Here is a 21,160-nt window from a genome sequence, read left to right as displayed (position 1 = left end):
ACAACTCTTTTTAAACACTTCTACTTAGTGTGCAGTCAGAGAACTTACTTTGAAAGGAATTATAATCAATATAGTAATTAACTAGCAACAGTACCATGGGAAGAAGCCAGAGAGGTTCTTATTTAAACAATTAATTCATCCTGAAACTGTCATGCATTTGTTCTCTTAACAAATGAACATTTGAACACCTGCTAAATATCAGGCACTGTGATAGACACATAGATAGTAAGATATAAGGAGAAATTATAAACAGATATAGTTTTTAAATATTTTATAATTTACTGGAGGATTATCTCATCACACAGATAAAGATAAATTATGATGGGAAATCAAAAAGAGGAAATACTTAGTGGAGCAAGATGCATTTGTACTAAACCATATAATAAAAGTGAACAGCAAAGTGTTGATAATAGTACCCACTTCAAGGGGTCATTTGTGATGACTAAAATAAACTTTTATACAGGAAAGCAATATGTAAACAATAGAAATCTACAAAATGTTCAATATTAAACTTTGAATATGGAAAAATGGAGTTAAAAGAGGATATTTAGTAGATTATATAGCAAGAACAGAGATTCCATAGTTTTGTCTTTGTTATACTAGTATAGGAAGTGAAAGACCATCGCAGAAAAGGAACTACAGGAAAGTGAGAAAAAAAGACTTGGACATTTTCTTCCCTAAGTATAGGAAACAGAGAATTTTGGATGGATGGGAGTAAGAGTGCAAAGGGGCTCTTCATTCTTTTATTAGCCAAGAACAATATATTCCAACACACAAAATCAATTCTTAATTTTAATGTGAAATATTATTAAAACAATGGTGACCAGTTTATAACCTTTTTTTCAGATAAGATTGGGATATAGAGTAGTGATCTATTAAAAATCTTTATTTTTTACCCTCAATCCTCACTAAGGGATATGTGTTTATTGATTTTTGAGAGAGGAATTAAGAAAGAGAAAAACATTGATTTGAGAGAGAAACATTGATCAGTTGCCTCCAGTCAGCACCCTGACTGGGATCAAACCTGCAACTTAGGTATGTGCTCTAACTGGGAATTGAACCCACAATGTTTTGGTGTATTGGATGGGATGACGCTCTAACCAACTGAGTCAATCAGCCAGGGCTCCATGAAAAATCTTGTTTAAATCATTCAAATACCAATTTTCTAAGTAACAATAGTCTTTATGAGTGGAATGTAAAAATAAAAAAATGAAAATTAAAGAAAAATAATAGCAATAAAAATAATATGTAATGTCACAATAGAAAAAAATAATTCCAGTTACACAAATAACAAATATTAAGCAAGTTGAAGTAAATGACTCCATATTTAGAAAAAATTATTAAAATCAATATTAATATTAAATAATTATCTTTATACCATATCCTTGGAACTCAAAATTTACATTTAATGCTGGTTTTATTGATTCTTAGCCAGTCTATTTTAAACCAAATAAGAACAGTTGCTAAATAGTATTCATATGTTTATGCATTTTTTATTTTTCTTAAGTATAAAATACAATGTAATTTTTAAAGTAAAAATATACTTACTCAAATGAGGATTAACAGGAGCTACAAAAAAGCAAAAAATAATGTTAGCATGGCTTGAATGTCTTTTATCAGTAAAAGTCTAATCAGTGTCTCATAGTTCTTTACCAAAGCTTAATGATCTTCCCCACTGTGACCATGGAGAATTATATTTGCAATCCATTTTGTTCAAGGGAATTGAATAGACCCTACTTCGGAGCTCAGCAATAACAGCCTGAAAGTATCCAAAGATCAATGTTTAATAGCATGTGGAATTTTTCATCTTCCAAAAAATGGAGTTGCTGACCTTTTATATCTTAACCAGTTCTAAGCAAAATCAAAACTGAAGGTGACCGTAGGACAATATATAATCCAGATATTTTAATAATGAAAGCAATTATCCAACAGAGAGTACACCTTAGTTTTTTTGGCTGCTATTTACTTCTGGTGAAAATAAAATTGCATATATGAAAGTAAAGCAATCTTCATATCACATTATGTATGCATCCTAAAACAAATTGTCACTTCAGTGCTGCTTTGTTTAATTACATTCACACACAAGTGTGCACACACACACAAATAGTTTTCAAATGTTAAGCAATACATTTGCATTTTTGTGCATCAGAAGAAATATTTATCTTAAAAAGACTGTGTTTGCAAAAATGTAACAATTGATTTTTTTTAAAGTATGTATTTTTATTGCTTTTTTAGATGGAGAAAGGGAGAGGGAGAGAGAGAAACATCAATTGACTGCCTCCTGCACACCTGGATGGAGCACACAGTCTAAGCATGTGCCCTGACAGGTAACTGAACCAGCAATCTTTTGATGCACTCAACCAACTGAGCCACACCTACCAAGGCACCAATTGCTTTCTAGGTGAAGAGTATTAAACACTTTACATTTTACTAAAACAATAACAAAAATATATCTAACCTAAAAGACAAATGTTATCTGTATATATTGAGTAATCATTTATCACTTGGAAAGAAAGTTCCATTCTGTGTGAAGGAAAGCATTATTGTAGTCTCCCAAGATTACAATGGGCAGTTATTCTAACCTGCAAAAGCTTATGTACTCTACTGTTAATTCCTAGTCTTAGATATTAACTACTTATGTTAAACTTTGGACTTTACTAGTGAAGTATAAAAGTCAGTAAATGTATACACATGCACAAAACATGTTCATATGTAATTGTTACATTAGTACATTGAGATCAATTTTAATAAAGTGAGTTCGTTTCCAGAAGACAGACCATTCCAATTACTTTAGTTGTTTTTATTATTCTATATTCCCAATTAAAAATGATGAAATAAGTAACATGGTGAAGGGACTATACATTCACTAATTCCATTGAAGTGGAGAAAAAAATAATTGTTTTTCTTGCAGAATATCAATGTATTTTAATTGAAAGTTAATTTGTAAAAATAAAAATTATTTCATAATTAAAATGATATAATATTGTCTATCTTTCAAAGGAGTAAATATCTCTGAATTATAATTTAATTCTAAGAAATAATTCACAACTACAGGTAACCTCTGACCAGACTATTTTATTTTTATTTTTCAATTACAGTTTACTTTCAATATTATTTTGTATTAGTTTCAGTTGTACAGATAGTGGTTACACAATTACATACTTTAAAAAGTGTTCCTCCCAATATTTCCAGTACACACCTGGCACCATACACAGTTATTGCAATATTATTTACTATATTCTCTATGCTGAACTTTACATCACTGTGACTATTTTGTAACTATCCATTTTTACTTCTTAATCCCTTCACTCTGTCCTCCAACCTCCTCCCCCCTCTGGAAACCACCAATCTGCTCTCTGTGTCTGAGTGACCAAACTGAATTTTAATTGTCTTCTCATATGACATTTTTAGTCACAAAACTCACTAAAAATAACACAAGTACCCTTGTGAAAATTTGCCATTCTAAATTCTAAATAATGAAATGAGTTTATTTCCTTATTTCAATGGAATTTATTGTCTAATTTCATATAAATACAAGTATACAGTTAAAGTATATTTTATTCCAACCTATATTAAATTAGTAATTTTAATGAAATGTTTACAATTTTAATAGGTATACTTGAGAATGTAAAGATAATTAAAGAAAATTAAAACTAAGCATAATATTTATTTTCCATATTTAATTTTATTTTTGTTAATCCTCACCTGAGGATATTTTTCCATTGATTTTTAAAAAGAGTGAAAGGGAGGGGGAGAGACATACAGAGAGAAACATTGATGTGAGAGACACATCTATTGGTTGCCTCCCTGCACCCATCTGACAGGGGCCGGGGATTGAGCCTGCAATCAAGGTTCGTGTCCTTTACTGGAATTGAACTTAGGACCCTTCATTCTGCAGGCTGATGCTCTATCCAATGAGCCAAACTGGGCCTCCAGATTTTTTATTTTAGTTTGTTGTCTCATATCCTATATAATACAAGCCTATTATGCTAAGTGTCTGATCGTTCGCTAGACCATTTGATCAGTTGCTATGAGGGGCACTGATCACTAGGGGGCAGACACTCTGACCGGTAGGTTAGCTTGCTGCTGGGGTCTGGCAGATCAGGACTGGGTGAGATGGACCAGACATGCCCTGGAACCCTCCCGTAGTCCCTCCCTGGCCCCAATCCTGCACCAGTGGGGTCCCTTGGCCTGGCCTGCACCCTCTTGCAATCCAGGACCCCTTGGGGGATGTCAGAGAGCTGGTTTTGGCCCGATCCCTGCAAGCCAGGCCGAGGAACCTCACAGGTGCAGGAATCTGTGCACTGGGCCTCTAGTTTTTCAATAAGACCCACAGAGTTCAGGAAGAATATTTTTCTATATCACTTTAAGATAGTCACAATAATTTCTAAACTTAGTAAAGAAGCCTAGATACTCTGTCATTGAGTGATGAGCCCTGGTTCTATTGAGTTTACAGTTTCATATTTGTTTAACTTTATAAGACATCAAAACTTTCTGAATCTATTATCTTCAACTTTAAAGAAATAAATATTAATGCATAGTTTCTAATACCCCTTCATATTAAACAGTCCAGAGTTTTATAACTTGGTGGTAAGGAAAATAAACATTAGGTAAGAGGAGATATTGTATTATGTACCCACCACCCAAAGTCAAATCATCTTCTGTCACCAGATACTTGGCAACTTTACCCTTTACTACTCTCCACCCCCTTGGGGTGGTAGGCACACAATGCAATATACAGATCATGTGTCATTGAAATGCAAACTTAAAACCTATATGATCTCCTTAACCAATATCACCCTAATAAATTTAGTTAAAACTAAAATAAAAGATAAGAGGAGATAATAATTCATATTTTAAAAACATATAAAACTAAAACTTTAGAAAAATATATTGGGATGTTATCTAGTTGTCTGTCCAATGAAATAATGGTAGTGATTAAAGAATATCAGTTGTATTCTGCATAATATATAAATATCACTAACATTAAAGGTATATTTTCAAAGGACATATTTAAAAAAGATGCAGTGATTCTAATGCTTTATTTTATTTGATCTTTAATGAATATTCTGCTCTACATTACACAAGGTAACACAAAAGTAGGTTTACAATTGTATGTGAAACACAGTTTATTCTTATATTATTATTTATTAATTATTGTATTATTTTCCATACAAGCTACTGTAAATCTACTTTTGCCCTATTCTATATATCTTAATCTTTTCATGAAAATTGAACATCATACCCAATATACTCTGACTAATGAGAAAAGAGTGAAGAAAAAGAGTGGTTTAATAAGAAAAAGAAGTTTTAATGAATTATTAATTTCACTTTACTTTTTATTTATGATAGTATTCACTCTTTCTTACATAGGAAAATATACTTAATGTAAAAAAGAATGGAGACTTTCAACTGCTAAAATATACATTGTATTATCTTTTTAAGTCAAACTCTGATGACAAAAAAAGAATAATATTTAACTGGATTAATGAAATGAATATGAAATATATTGACACTGATTCACTCAAGCCTGAACATACTTTGACAGTTCTGGAGCTAGCCATTGGTTTATACTTTTGAGATAAAGTTTTTGATGAATTATTTTACAATTTTATACTAGTTTTAATTTTTTCTCAAGTAGGACATGTAAATAGTAAAGAAATATAAAATGCGTGTAGTTTATAAAGACACATTGTCACATACAGACTCACATGAACATTTAGATATTTTTAACATTAGCAATATAAAGAAAATAATGATCTAAAGAGTCTACTAAGATGCTCTTCAGCAATAGGTGAATGGATAAAGAAACTATAATACCTCTGTACATGGGGCATTATTCGACAAGAAAATGAAATAATTATCAAGCCACAAACAACATGGAAAAACTTAAATGTGTATTGCTCAGTGAAATAAGCCAGTTTGAAAAGGCTGCATGCTGTATGATTCCAAAATTTTGGAAAAGAGCAACATTGCAAATAATAAAGAATGAAATCAATAGTTCTGAGGGTTGGAACAAGAAGGGAGGGGCAAATAGGTGGAGCAGAGTGACTTTTTAGGGGAGTGAAACTATTCTGTGTGGTTTTGTAATGGCGGATAAATAACATCACACACTTCTCAAAATCTATAGAACTGTAAACACAAATCATAAATCCTAATGTAAACTATTTACTCTAATAATAAAATGTCAATATCAGTTAGCCAATTGTAACAATTGTTCACTTAATGTTAGATGCTAATAACTGAGAAAACTGTGTCAGAGGAGAGGGCATATATAAGAGCTGTCTAGACTTCCTTCTCCATTTTATGTAACCTTAAAGTTATCTAAAAAAATAAAATAAAATAAAGTCCATTAGTTTTTTTTAAAAAAACTTTTTGATCACATTTGCTAACCTTTTAATGATATAAATTTTTAAGCCATCAAGAACTTGAAAAAACTAAAATGCAGAAATATTGCATCATAACTATGGGATAGAAAAAAAGGAACATTACTGACATCATTGAGTAGATTTAATATTAACTAAAACATTATTCTATATCTCGACATTTATAATCAAATATTACCACCTATGATTAAATAGTGTGGGATTTTTTTGGTCACTTAGCTGATGATCCAGTAAATCAATATGCTAAATTTTAGTTTATATTTAAATTTGGTAGATAGTTGCAAGCTACATATTACAGATAGATTAATATAAAAATAAATACTTTTAAATAAAAGGTTACTTACCACTATACTTGATGACACGAATTGTTGAATCTCCTTCACCAAATTTGGTGAGAGGAGTTAGTCGGACTTCATAAGCCTCTGGTTTAATTAGCTCAGTCAAATTATATGTGATTAATTCTCCCTTTTGAATATTTCCATTTATTTTAATCTCTTGTTCCCACCAACGCTGTTGTCCAGCCTGAAATCAAAATAATTTCGCAATAATGTTCCCAATATTTTCTTCAGAGGTGCTTAATTGTGTTATAACCAAATAGAGACAGGCATTCAGAAATTTTATTAAATAAGAAAGTACTAATATTATAAATGTGTTTTATTAAAGTTAAAGTTCTATAATAAGCATAAAATTTTGCAGATGTTTGCAGGTAATCACCAAATTATCACAGAATAACCTGGCATATGAACAGATTTAAAGTCATCTAATTTAAGCGTCAGAGAGATATGAAACAAAAGTCTATTAAAGTCTCATCTGGAGACTTGGAGATATATAAGTTTACTTATTACTTAACATATTTATAGTCAATTGGTCTTTGACAAAGACAATGAAATGGAGCAAAGATAGTCTTTTAACAATTTTTCTAGAACACTGGGCAACCACATGCAAAATATTGAATCTAGACACAGACATTGCAATCTTCACAGCATGTAACTCAAAATGAATCACAGACCTACAAGGAAAACATGAAACTACAAAATTTCTAGAAGATAACGTAGAAAATTAAGACATTTAATTTTGAGCAGAATGCACAATGTATATTGGTTAGTGCTTGGCAATAACTTAGATACAACACCAAAAGCACAATCCATGAAAGAAATAACTGATAAACTGGGCTTCTTTAATTTAAAAGTTTCTCATCTACCAAAGACAATATCATGAGAATAAAAAATAAGCCACAGGCTGGGAGAAAATATTTGCAAAAGATAAGCTGACAAAGAACTGTTATAAAAAAGTATATGGAGATCTCTTAAAATTCAACAATAAGAAAACAAACAAAAAACATTTAAAGAATGGGCCACAGATTTTAATAAAAAAAAGATGCTTCCCATGATATATCATAAGAGAAATGCAAATTAAACAAAAATGAGTTACCACTACACACCTATTAAAAGATTCAATATCCAGAATACTACAACACCAAATGCTGGCAAGCATGCAGACAACTAGGAACTCTTATTCACTTCTGGTGGGGATGTCAAACAGTACAGCCACTTAGGAGGATAGTTTGGTAGTTTTTTTTTTTTACAAAACTAAATATGCTCTTTTCATATGACCCAGCATCTGTGCTCCTTGGTATTTCCCCAAAGGCGGTGAAAACATATTCACATAAAAATCTGCACTTGGACATTTATAGCAGCTTTATTTATAATTGCCAAAACTTGGAAGCAATCAAAATGTCCTTTAGCAAGTAAGTGCAAAAATAAATAGTGCTACAACCAGACAGTGGGATATTATTTAGATCTCTCATGAAATGAGCTGTCAAGCTATGAAAAGACATGGAGGAATTGTAAATGCATATTAATAAGTAAAATAAACCAATCTGAAAAGGCTACATACTCTATGATTCCAGCTATATGACATTCTGGAAAAGGCACAGATATGGAGACTGTGCTTCCTACGGGTTAGGGGAGAGGGAAGGGTGAATAAGCTGAGCACAGAGGATTTTTTGGACAATAAAATTACTCTGCATGATAATATAATGGGGGATACATGTAATTATAAATTTGCCCAAACCCATAGAATGTAAAACACCAAGAATGAACCTTAATGTAAACTATGGACTTTGGCTGATAATGATGGGTCAATGTAGGTTCATCAATTATAACAAATATACCACTCTAGCAGAGGATGTTGATATTAGGGAAGACTATGCGTGCTTTGGGGTAAGGAGTATATTGGAAATCATTGTGCATTCTGCTCAATTATTGCTATGAACCTAAAACTACTCTAAAAATGTAAGTCTAAAAAAATTTTGTTGTGCCACTTTTATAAATTTCTGTTCTTTGTATACATTTTCAGTTTTATTTATGTAGCTATTAGAAGTATAGTTGCATTATAATATGTATCTGATTTTTGTACATCTGATGTCTATAGCATCAGCATAAACTGATAGCTAAGCTTCACATTAGCATTGGCTCCCCTTGTCTCCCAAGTCCTACAGGGTGATGCCCAAGTACCCAGTTGATTTTACACATGACTTGGGTTTGTATCACATTTGAGAAACCCTGAGCTTATGAAAGCTTAGTATTTTGTAATTGATAGTAACCAAACCTGCTCCTGCATTATCTAAAACGGAGACATTATATTTATTACACCAGACATTAAACAGACCTTCCTTGCGCTCCAGAGGGAGACACTATGCAAATGTTTGCTGTGCAAATGAACTTGGAAAGAAAGGCTGGAATAAAAAGACAGTGTCTCTGCACAATGATATGCAAAAAAATAAAAAATGAAAAAATAAGAGATCCACAGAAAACTGTCATCTAAAAATACAGTCTTGATGAATATGCAGAGTGGTATAGGTATGGAGAGCAATTTGGCAATAAAAACAATATTATAATAAGAACAGATAAACTCTTGTACACAAGGAGACAGGAATATTCACGGCATAGAAAACATAAAATAATCTAAATATAAATAAGAGGTAGAATAATTAGATTGTTTACTCTTCATAAAATGTAACACAAAATACAGCATTAAAAGTGAACCCAAGATACACACATCATCATGAATAAATTTTACAAAAGTAATAGTTAAACTTAATTTTAAAGCAGGAATATCATTAAATTTAAGTTTAAAGCATGCATTTTGAAAAGTAATATATGAATATATTATATATATGAGTGTATGTATGTATGTATAAAGAAATACAGAAAATAGTAAATGCTAAGTACAAGATACTGGTCACATGGGTTAGGAGAGCATCAGGATGAGAAAATAGAATTGTGCAGGGTAAAGAGAGGACTTAACTCTATCTGGTGTTGGGGCACGGGGAGAGTGCAAATGGTGGCTGATCATAATGCCTGTAATATTTCTCTTTATTTTTCAGAAAATTGTAGAATAAGACATAGGCAATAGTGGATTTTCTTAAACTCTGTCTTCCCTGAATTCTAAAACAGTGCTCTCTTGCATTACTTCCTACATCTCCATCTGTGGCTGACCTCGTTCTCTTACAGAGGTGCTTTTCCTTTTCCTGAGTTAGAAATATGGATGGTATTTGAAATTTTATATGTGATGTTTTAGATACTCTGTATTAGTTGTTCTCATATTTAGTCATGCATGAAAGTCATGGGGCAAATTCCAACACCAATGCTTAAACACCATCATTTCTGCTTCAAAGAAGTCTAGAAATACAATTTTTCAATTTGTTTAAAAATATAATTTAAAAAAATCATCTTCTTCTTTACAAGACTATTGGATGCTGATGATCCAGGGCTACATTAGATGAGGCACAGTTCAGTCTTGCTACACCACCTCATTAATACTAACGGCTTCTTCTAACACCTCAACATTGATTACTCCTTCACTTGTATATTCAGGTCAGATAGTTAAAAACAAGAAAACCTCACTCCATATATAAGTCCTCACTATGTGCCAGCACTATATTAACTGTATTACACTTATTATTACATATAATTTACCATGACTCCTAGCAGGTAGAAACTACTAGCCCTATTTTATAAATGAGGAAACTGTAGCAGAGGGAGGTTAATGTGAGTCTCCCAATGCTGTAACAGATTGGGAGTAGCATCTGAAAAATTTGTTTACAACCCTGCCATCTCTTTCTCCTTGCTTCCTTAAAATTTATCTCTCCCTTATTTATTTTTTACCAGAGCCAATTTAGTTATAATACTGTTATAGTATTTTTTTGCATATAGATTATAAGGCAGAAAGAATTTCTTATTAATGTTTATACCTACAGTATGTCTGCTCATTAACATGGTAAAGTTGTGATGAGATTAAATTCCAGGATAGTGTATATTTAACTGGCCCCCAAGGAGTGCAGCATGAAATCCAACTCAGTTAATAGTAACTGCATCCAATCACTGAATTCAAATACTGGTAAAATGGACATAAAACCTAATTGCACAGAAAGTACTTTACTCATGCATAGCTGGTGCTGGATACTACAGAATTTCTATCAGTTTTGGGGGCTAAATATTCTACAAAGTAATATAATGTAAATGACAATTTCACTGTTTTTAGATTTTTAAATTATATGCATTAAATAAAGGCAAAATACTGTTATTTCAAAAGCTAGATCAAAAACATATACAGAGCCCTAACCGGTTTGGCTCAGTGGATAGAGCGTCGGCCTGCGGACTCAAGGGTCCCAGGTTCGATTCCGGTCAAGGGCATGTACCTGGGTTGCGGGCACATCCCCAGTAGGGAGTGTGCAAGAGGCAGCTGAATCGATGTTTCTCTCTCATCGATGTTTCTAACTCTCTATACCTCTCCTTTCCTCTCTGTAAAAAATCAATAAAATATATTTAAAAAAAAAAAAACATATACAGAATAATTTGACTTTTTATTATTACCTACAGGCACACAGGTTTAATCAAGGGGTACTTTTCTGAATATGTGCAGTACATCCCAAGGAGAGACTGTGGGTATAAGGAGATGCATTACAGAAGTAATTTTAGTTGGCAGACACATTGATGTCATTATACTTATTACAAACTTTGGAGTGCATACCTTTATATGTGTATTAAAAAAGCAACAACTTTCATTCCATCTTTAATTTAAAGCTTTAATGAAAATATATACTTCAGCAGTTGAGGAATGAGCAATTAAGTACTTCATATTGTATTTCAGTGAGCTGTGTAAATGAAAAATGCAAAAACTGAATGCAATGTTTGCACACAGAAAAATGAAATATTAGTCCACTGTTTGAAGGTAATATGGCTAAACCCTCAGAGAACATAGGACTGAAAACATAATGGAATGACAGTCCAAGATCAGACCCATTAGAATGTTGATTTGAAAGTAATGTGTTGAACATTTATTTATCATTTATATTTTTAAAAATTTCCAATTAACTTTTTATTTTTCTAGGATATATATTCCTTTCAGATGATTTAGGGGGTAACTTCAAAATCTAAAAATACCCTACAAGGAGGCATTTTATGAAAAGCTGCTGTTTGCTGTTTTTACGACTGAGGATACTTAAAAGGCAATTCTTGCAAAGGTTTCAGAAGGACAAATCATATTTTTTTTTTAATTTTAAAAGGAACAAAATTATCTCATTAAAGCAGAAGGCTACAATAGATTCTAAAATGTGAAAGGGAAAAGAAATGCCATATATTCCTTCCCTTCTGGGTTGCAAACTGTTTTCAGAACTGCAAGTGAGAACCTAAAGGAGAAGATGAGGGAGTACACCAATGAGTAGCAGACTTATACACATGTGTGTTCCATTTGCTGTGCAGTGACCCTATAAGAGAGATATTGATATGCTCAGAGGAAACTTCCATCTGTGCTTACCAGCCACACTGCTAGAAAAAATAAAAGCTGATCTTAATAACTCAGGTACTACATGACCTAATATATACTGTTACGATTATCCTAGAGTAAAAACTAGCTAAGATAACATTTTAATGGGTTAGAATGTAATTGCCTTATAACCTCAGATAAAAGTGACATGGGTTTTAAGATGCACTGTTATTTTAATACCACATTAGGAAATAAAGAAATAATAAATAACATGACATTAAATGTACCATATTTCTATTTTCCACTAACTAGTAAGAGCATGCACTTATCCATTTAATTACATACCCTTTCTTCTGTTATTGCTACAAATTTTGAGTCTCATTTACTTCACATTCAGTATACATTTTTCTGAATTAGAGTCACTTTTTAAGCCTCTGGAAATACTTTGTTTTTCATACTTTGCTTATTATAGTAATGCCTTTAGAAGTGACATCATATTTTTAGATATACAGGTATTTAATATTTTTGTTTCCCATTCCTCTTTGGAGGCTTATATTTTTATGTCTAAGGTAAAGCTAAATAGCTTTTCTTGAAAGCTAGCTTGAAGCTTTTGACAGATTGATTTATGACTAATCCTTCAGTAGATTATATCAACATCTCCTAACATTAAAAATGTTGTGCTATTTCCTGAGGTATGTGGGCAACATCTGTTTTTAATTGCATTTGCATTTTCACAAGCATGATAGGCCATTGTAAAGTACAGAATATCTTTTGTCTCTCAGTGTAATCATAATGCAATATTAAGGTTTTTAGAAAATATTTAGAGATCTATGTTTAAATCAGAATTTAAATAATGCAAATAATGCAACTGTGATAGTTAGATTGACAGATGTCTATATAGAGCAAAGTTTATATATACAGAGACAATAATATTTATCTGTTAAATAACTTACTCGATTGCCTAAATGCTGGCAAGTTCATTTGAATTACTAGCATAAAATGTGTTGGAAGCAAATTCCAGTAGTTAGCATAATAAATGTGAGAAGTTCATCAGAAGGCTGATGGACAGCTTCAGCAGGGCTGAAAATCTGCATATATTATTGCCTGCTGCTGGAACAGCCAAAGGCAGTTCCCCCGACCTGATAATCTTTTTATTGTTTACCAAACTTTACCTTTGATATGTATATCTGCTTTGCTAGAGGGCAAGATTTGTGAATAAAAAGCCCTGTGTGTGAATATTGGGGAGCTTAGTCACTAGAACTAAGTTTCTGTCTGGCCCTCTAAAATTCATATTTCTGGCCTTCCAAATTCATATTTCTTCTCTAGCCTCTTCATTCATTTATGCACAGCCCCTTTTCCAGATTCCTGAACCCTAGTAGATGCAGAGAAAGACCCCCGGCAATAATGAATTCTAAATATGGACTATTAAAAAGGTGTACTGGGATTGAGGAATTCTAGCAGTTCTATCTTTCAGTACAAATGACCTGCTATTTTGTTGTAATCTTATTTTGTAAAATTCAGTAACAGTCACAGTGTCACTAACATCATTTGACTTGAAAATATATCCTCATTACTGAACATAAGTAAAGGGATATATGTATTTATGTATATTTCAATTTTATACATCCATAAACATAATACTAAATGTGACCTAATAGGGTTCTGAGTTAATAGTTGGGGTTTTTAAGTACTGACAAAAGCAAAATGGGCTCTTTTTCCATCTAAACAATATTTGAAGAAGAAACTATTTGAATACTATTTCCAATAGTGGAGAAGGAATGAACCATAATTTTTCTGAACATTGACTTAGATAGCTTGAAAGATACATGATGTCTGAAAACTCTGATTTCAGAGGTAAGGCTCAGAATAATATTACAGCATGAAGTTGAGGAGTGCTAGCTATATTAAGTAGCAATTAGGAAAAGTGTGAATTTCATAATCACTATTTGCATCTCCTAAAAATAGAATATTCTTTATTTTTCTGAAACTGAATTTGATTTATCTCATTTCTGATGATGGAAAACTATTTCTTGCCAATTCAAGTTAAACTCAACGCGTTTAAGATTTGAACTTGATGAACTTGGGCTTAAACTCAATCACTTCAAGCATTGGGTGCTACCTGGGGAAATACTTAAATTGGGGCAGGGGTAGAGGAAGCACATTCCCCAACGTAATATCCTTGTCAATGCCAAGAGCTTGGATTATTTGTTTCCTACTGACATTGTCTCAGACTAACTTCATCTGGCCTTTCTAGTCCTGTGCTAACATCTTTTGCTTATATCTTTGGGACTGCCTTGGCCCTTGGTCAATATATCTGTATCTTTTTTAGACAAACACAGGTTCTTTGAATCTAACAGCAACATCTCTGCGCTTGATTATTATTTTTGGGGGGGTTAGGGGGAGAGAATCCTGACTGCTTCCCCTGCATCACAGTGACGTAAAAGACCAGCTGTTTTCCAGGTCTGAAAATTAGCCTCAGTTGTCCTACTTTGCTAGTCAAGGGCTACCCAGGCAGCACTGAGCTTCTGGGAAAGTTGTACAGTCTTCCTGAGCTACATGTGGGAAGTGAGCCCACACTGTTCCTACTCCGGTGGGTTGAGGTACCTCTCTCAGGGAACTTCCAGGGTTTGTTCTATTACTTTCCCCTCACTTTTACAAAATATTCCCCCTGCCTCGTGATTCTGTGTATTTGCATTACAATTTCTCCTAGTGATTTTATTCCTGACATAAAGACTTTTATAATTCAACACTTTTTCTTTCTCAGCAGCCTCCTGCCCACTCCTAATCCCACAAACTCCCATTTGATTTAAATCCTAGGCTCTCAAGGCTACTGTTTTTGCTTAGATATTATAAAATTGTTTCAAAGTTCATTTGCTGTTTTTTTAGTTTTGTACTAGTGTTTGTGTGTCTTCACATTCTTTGACCATGGACCTCGGCCTCTTCTACTATAATTTAAATTTTATAGGCTAATTGAAATAAGTGAATATTCAAGAAAATTTAATTGTACTAGACAAAAAGCTGTTCCTAAAGTAGTAACTAAAATTTCTATTGGTAGTTCATTTCATGGTAAAATTCCTGAACATGCAAAGAACCTAAAGCAGTCATATTTTTGTGCAAAAAATTAAAATTTAAAGTTATCAAGACTGCATTATAAAATTTACAAAAGCCTCCATTAATCAAAAAAGGGGGATAGTAGGGTAATATCATGTAAGGAAAAATATCCTATAAGTAAATTACATCTAGAAAATTTTTACTTTACAAAATTAATTTTCATTTGTAATGCTAACAGCAAGAAAACACATGAAAAACACACATGGTGTCTAAATAAGACAAAGGAAAATCGTTTGGACAAAAATAAAAAGGATCCCAAATCAATTATATAGAAAAGATTCCTTTATTAACTTTTGGTCGAGGATATGTTTGTATATTTTCAGAAAACAACTCCAAGACCATGTGGATTCCTGCAACAGAGAGGAATTGACAGGTCTGCTCCAACCACGAAGACAAGAGGAGAAACAGTCCAGAGATGGACGACGCCTTGCCACGCTCGCTAGCAGTCAGCAGCTGTGCGTCGCAGCAGGTTGCCTAGGACCAAACCAGAGAGGGTCGGACCTGCATTGCCACCATGTGCCCACCATCCAGATATCATTGCTGACATGTACACATAAGGAACTGTTTGACATTGAAATGGGGACTCAGAACTGTTGGACATTGAAATTGGGACTCAAACATTTTTTGTTGTTATATGTTTATTTCTAGTCTGCAGAGGCAAGATTTTTTAAAGGAAAGAAATGGGAAAAATAGATACAGAGGCAAAGAAGCATTGAACAGACTGTCAAACTACAGCGGGAAGGCAGGGGAGGTTGGCGGGCAGGGGGGTGGGGGGCTGTAAGAGATCAACCAAAGGACTTGTACGCATGCATATAAGCATAACCAATGGATACAAGACACTGGGGGGTGGGCAGGTAAAGGCATGTACTGGGGGGTAGGGAAGGCCGGGGGAAGGTCAATGGGGAAAAAAAAAAAGGAGACATATGTACTACTATTTGTAATACTTTAAACAATAAAAAAATATAAATAAAATAAATAAATAAATAAATAAATAAATAAATAATGATAGAGTAGCTGATAAAATAGAATTAGAAAAAAATGTTAGAAATGCACATTTCAAATTCCCAACTGCTCTTTATAAAGTTTTTAATTTACATAGTATACTACTAGTAGTCTGCATTTAGCTTTGAATGTCTTGCATGTTATTCCCTATAGTTTTTCTAATTTATATTCCTAAAAACAAATAGTTACCTGATTGCAAAACAAAACAAAATATCACCCCTCAGGTAAAGACATCATGGGGTGGGCCCACGGCTTCTGTGGATTTCTCAGTGTTGTTTTTTTTTTCATGCAGTTTGGAAGTTTTCTTTCCTTGCCTACCTTAGTGAGCAGCCCTGCTGTCTAGAGGGATGTGAACTCCAGAAGCAGGTGGAGACTCTGGTAAACCTCGTTGGTATTGAAAGGGCGAGGAGAGACCGACTCCATGTTCCCTTTGTTCCATGTCCTCCACCTCGTGGAGTCAGGTTCCCGCCCTAGAACCTCTCCAAGAGCCCAACCTACACTTTTGAATTAGCCAATAGAAATGCAAGAGGAAAGTAAGCCAAGCCCTGCCCCCATGTGCAACCTGACCTCGACCAATCAGCGGAGGCCACACTACCTCACCCCTCCTACCTCTCCCAGGCCCCCTATAAATCAGCACGTTTGGGGTCTGGGGCTCTTTCTCTCCACCTCGCCACTGCGCCGGTGTGTGTGTTGGCGGGGAGGGGGGGGGACTGGGCTCGAGCTAGCTCGATTAAAGGCTCTTTGCTTTTGCATTGGACTCGGCTCCCTGGTGGTCTTTGGGGATCACGAAATCTGGGCATAACATTTGGGGGCTCACCAGGGATCCCCAAGAACCTCAAGGGACCCCCGATCCAGAGAGTCTGACTGGCCACGGTAGGTGTCTGTCTGTTCCTTGTCTCTTTTGTGTGAGCTCATTTCTGAATCTCTGGCAGTGCCCGAAGCGGTCTAGGTGGACGCACTGGAGGACCACGGGTGGGAGGAATCGGGAGACGTCCCGATCCTCCTTCAGCAGGGACGTGTATTCCCCTCGAACCTCTGGGACGAGGTGAGTCGCTCCCACCAATCGGTGTGAGGCCGTCGTCCGCACTTTCGGTTTTGTCAGTTTTGTTCCAACGGACTCGCTTTGGAAAGCTTGTCTCAAGGGCCCTTTGTTTGTCTGTGTCTGTGTTTTTCTGTTTTGTTTTGTGGACTCTCTTGATGGACATCATGGGACAGACTCAAACCACTCCTTTAAGCATTATGGTTGATCATTTCAAAGAGGTTAAGGGAAGAGCTAGCAACCTCAGTGTAGAGGTCCGGAAGGGCCGGTGGCAAACTTTTTGTTCTAGGGAATGGCCGACTTTTAGTGTCGGGTGGCCGCCGGAGGGGACCTTCGACCTCCCCACCATCCACCGGGTGAGGGACATCGTCTCTCAGCCTAAGAAGGGACATCCTGATCAACTTCCTTACATTATTACTTGGCAGGACCTCGTGGAAGAGCCACCCTCCTGGCTTAAGCCCTTTCTGTCCCAGCGCCCCCTGGAGCTGAAACCCATACTTGCTTTGCAGGATACAGAGAAGGTGAAGGAGAAGGACCTCACCCCTCCATCAGCTCCCCTCTACCCTGTCTTTCAGGGGGAAACTGGAGAGGAACTAATCTTTCCTCCCTCATATCAGCCTCCTAGGAGTCCACAGGGCGGCGATCCTCCCACGTGAGGGGAAGCGGATGCCAGGGGAGCAGAGTTCCGGGAGCGGCTACGGTTCCGGTGGGCTCCCAGATGCGGATGGCAATCAACCCCATCACTATTGGCCTTTTGCCACTAGTGACCTTTACAACTGGAAGGCTCGGAATCCTAAGTTCTCTGAGAAGCAAGCAGGGCTTATTGATCTGTTAGATTCTGTCCTTTTCACCCACCAGCCCACGTGGGATGACTGCCAACAGCTTTTACAGGTCCTGTTCACACTGAGGAGAGGGAAAGAATCCAAAATGAGGCCCGGAAAGTGGTTCCAGGCGTGGACGGGAACCCAACCACCAACCCGGTCCAGACAGATGTCTATTTTCCTTTAACTAGGCCTGAATGGGATTTCAACACGGCAGAAGGTAAGGAGAGGCTCCGGGTCTACCGCCAGACTCTAATGGGGGGGTCTCCGAATGGCTGCTAGAAAGCCAACTAATTTGGCCAAGGTAGGGAATGTTCAGCAGGAAAGGGATGAGTCTCCAGCTGTCTTTTTAGAACGGATCATGGAGGCATACCACACCTACACCCCCATGAATCCAGAAGCTCCTGAAAACAAGGCAGCTGTGATCATAAGCTTTGTAAACCAATCGGCTGGGGATATTAAAAAGAAACTGCAAAAAGTAGATAGGTTGGAGGAGAAGAGTTTAAAGGACCTACTGGAGGTAGCCGAGAAGGTGTATAATAACAGGGAGCCCCCGGAAGAAAGGCAGGTTCACGCTGCCGCTGCTGCTAGCAGCAAACAAACCCGAGACCTAGCTAAGATCCTGCTCGCCACCACCGCGGACTCTTCCGAGGAACGGAACCGCTGTCTCTGCCAACTCGCTGGCAACCAGGAGGACGGTAAGGGGACCGCCTGGGGCGGGAGGCGGAAGCTGCAGAAAGATCAGTGTGCTTACTGTAGGGAGATAGGGCACTGGAAACAAGAGTGTCCGAAAAGGGCCAGCAAAAAGGGAGGTGAAGCGGATCGAGTGAAGGTCCTGGAGCTAGATGAACTGAGTGATTAGGGGAGTTGGGGTTCGGACCCCCTCCCCAAGCCCAGGGTAACTCTTAGAGTGGAGGGGACCTCCATTGACTTCCTTGTCGACACCGGAGCGCAACACTCGGTCCTCCATACGCCTCAAGGAAAATTAACAAATAAGAAGTCTTGGGTAAAAGGGGCAACTGGTATGAGCCAGTATTCATGGACTACCCGAAGAACGGTGGATTTAGGGACGGGCTGGGTATCCCACTCTTTTATGGTAATTCCGGAATGCCCCTACCCACTGTTAGGATGAGACTTGCTCACTAAGAACGGAGCTCAGGTAACTTTCAGACAAGGGGGGCCTCAGGTTACTGATGTCAAGGGCCACCCCATTCAGGTCCTGACCATAAGGCTGGAGGATGAGTACCAGCTTCACCAAAAAGCCTCTCCAATAGAGGGCTACAGTGGACAACTGACGTGGACTCGGTTGCCTCGGGTTCAAGAACTCGCCCACCATCTTCGACGAGGCCCTGCACGAGGACCTGGGAATCCTAGAGCAAGTGAATGGGCTCTGAAAGAACCTGACCGACCAGCCCCTTCCAGATGCAGACGTCACCTGGTTCACAGACGGAAGCAGCTTCGTATGGGACAGGAGCAGGTATGCGGGTGCAGCTGTAGACACTGAAACGGACACTGTATGGGCAGAGGCTCTGCCTCCGAGATGTCAGCCCAGAGAGCAGAACTTGTGGCCCTCACCAAGGCCCTGACACTGGGAGCTGGAAAGCGGCTCAACATCTACACAGACAGCCGGTATGCGTTCACCACCGCTCATGTTCATGGGGCAATCTACCAAGAGAGAGGGCTACTAACAGCAGAGGGGCGGACTATAAAGAATAAACGGGAGATACTCAACTTACTCTCAGCCTTATGGCTCCCTGCCAAATTGGACATCATACACTGCCAAGGACACCAGAAGGCTGATGACCCAGTGGCAAGAGGAAACTGCAGGGCTGACCAGGCAGCCAAGGCAGTAGCCCTTTCTCCGATCCTCACCATGGCCCTACAGCTCCCAGACCCAGGAGACCCAGTTCCGCCAGTTCAGCCAGGATATTCCCTGGAGGAGTTACAGCACATTAGGAAGCTTCCCCAAGCAAAGGAGGAGACGGGGTGACGGTATATGCTGGAAGACATCTTGCCCACGTACGGTTTTCCCACTGAGATAGGGTCAGACAATGGATCAGCTTTTGTCTCGCAGGTAACGCAGGCAGTGGCCAAGGCCATTGGGGCAAATTGGAAATTGCATTGCTTATAGGCCCCAAAGCTCAGGGCAAGTAGAGAGGATGAATAGAACTCTAAAAGAGACCCTTACCAAATTGACCATGGAGACTGGCGGGGACTGGGTGGCTCTCCTTCCATAATGCCCTTTAGCGGGTTAGGAACTCCCCCTACACCCTGGGTTTTACTCCTTATGAGATCATGTTCGGCTGGCCACCCCCTATTATCCCTAACGTTAAAGCCAAATTTCTTACAGAACTTGAAAGTCAAGAACTGTTTCTTTCCTTGAGAGGGCTCCAGAGGGCGCACGAAGACATTTGGCCACGCCTCCGCGCTACCTACGAGACCGGCCCAGCCCAGACTCCTCATCAGCATAAGCCCGGGGACTGGTTCTACGTCAAGAGACACCGCCAGGAGACCCTTGAGCCACATTGGAAGGGTCCCTACGTCGTGGTGCTGACGACCCCCACTGCTCTCAAGGTAGACAGCGTCTCGACCTGGGTCCATCACACTCATGTCCGGTCAGCGGACCCATCTGTGATCCGGGAAGACTTGGGGACTCTGATTTTATCAGTGCAGGGAATTTGGCATGGTGTACCCTCATGACCCAGGAATGTTGTTCAGTAGAAATACAAACTGACCCATGATTGGGCCTGTAAGTTTCAAGACAAGGGGGGAATGAAAGGGCGGGGAGAGACCGACTCCATGTTCCCTTTGTTCCATGTCCTCCACCTCGTGGAGTCAGGTTCCCACCCTAGAACCTCTCCAAGAGCCCAACCCACACTTTTGAATTAGCCAATAGAAATGCAAGAGGAAAGTAAGCCGAGCCCTGCCCCCATGTGCAACCTGACCCCGACCAATCATCGGAGGCCACACTACCTCACCCCTCCTACTTCTCCCTGGCCCACTATAAATCAGCACGTTTGGGGTCTGAGGCT

General features: G+C 37.5%; 1 protein-coding gene across 3 annotated transcripts in view; it reads right to left on the bottom strand.

The window, feature by feature from the left end:
- The window catches only part of MDGA2 (MAM domain containing glycosylphosphatidylinositol anchor 2), a 1,034,824-nt gene that overhangs the window by 63,529 nt on the left and 950,135 nt on the right, over nt 1-21,160 (bottom strand). For all 3 annotated transcript variants that reach the window (XM_080666137.1, XM_080666138.1, XM_080666139.1), the window contains exons 11-12: nt 6,731-6,908; nt 1,549-1,569 (exon numbers count right to left, since the gene is read on the bottom strand). In XM_080666137.1, the coding sequence (XP_080522263.1) occupies nt 1,549-1,569; nt 6,731-6,908 (199 nt within the window). The remainder of the gene's footprint in view (nt 1-1,548; nt 1,570-6,730; nt 6,909-21,160) is intronic.

The sequence above is a fragment of the Plecotus auritus genome (genome assembly GCF_963455305.1).
Source record: "Plecotus auritus genome assembly, chromosome: 1".
Classification (NCBI taxonomy): domain Eukaryota; kingdom Metazoa; phylum Chordata; class Mammalia; order Chiroptera; family Vespertilionidae; genus Plecotus; species Plecotus auritus.
The sequence above is the reverse complement of the archived record's forward strand: the minus strand, read 5'-3'. Positions and strand labels throughout refer to the sequence as shown.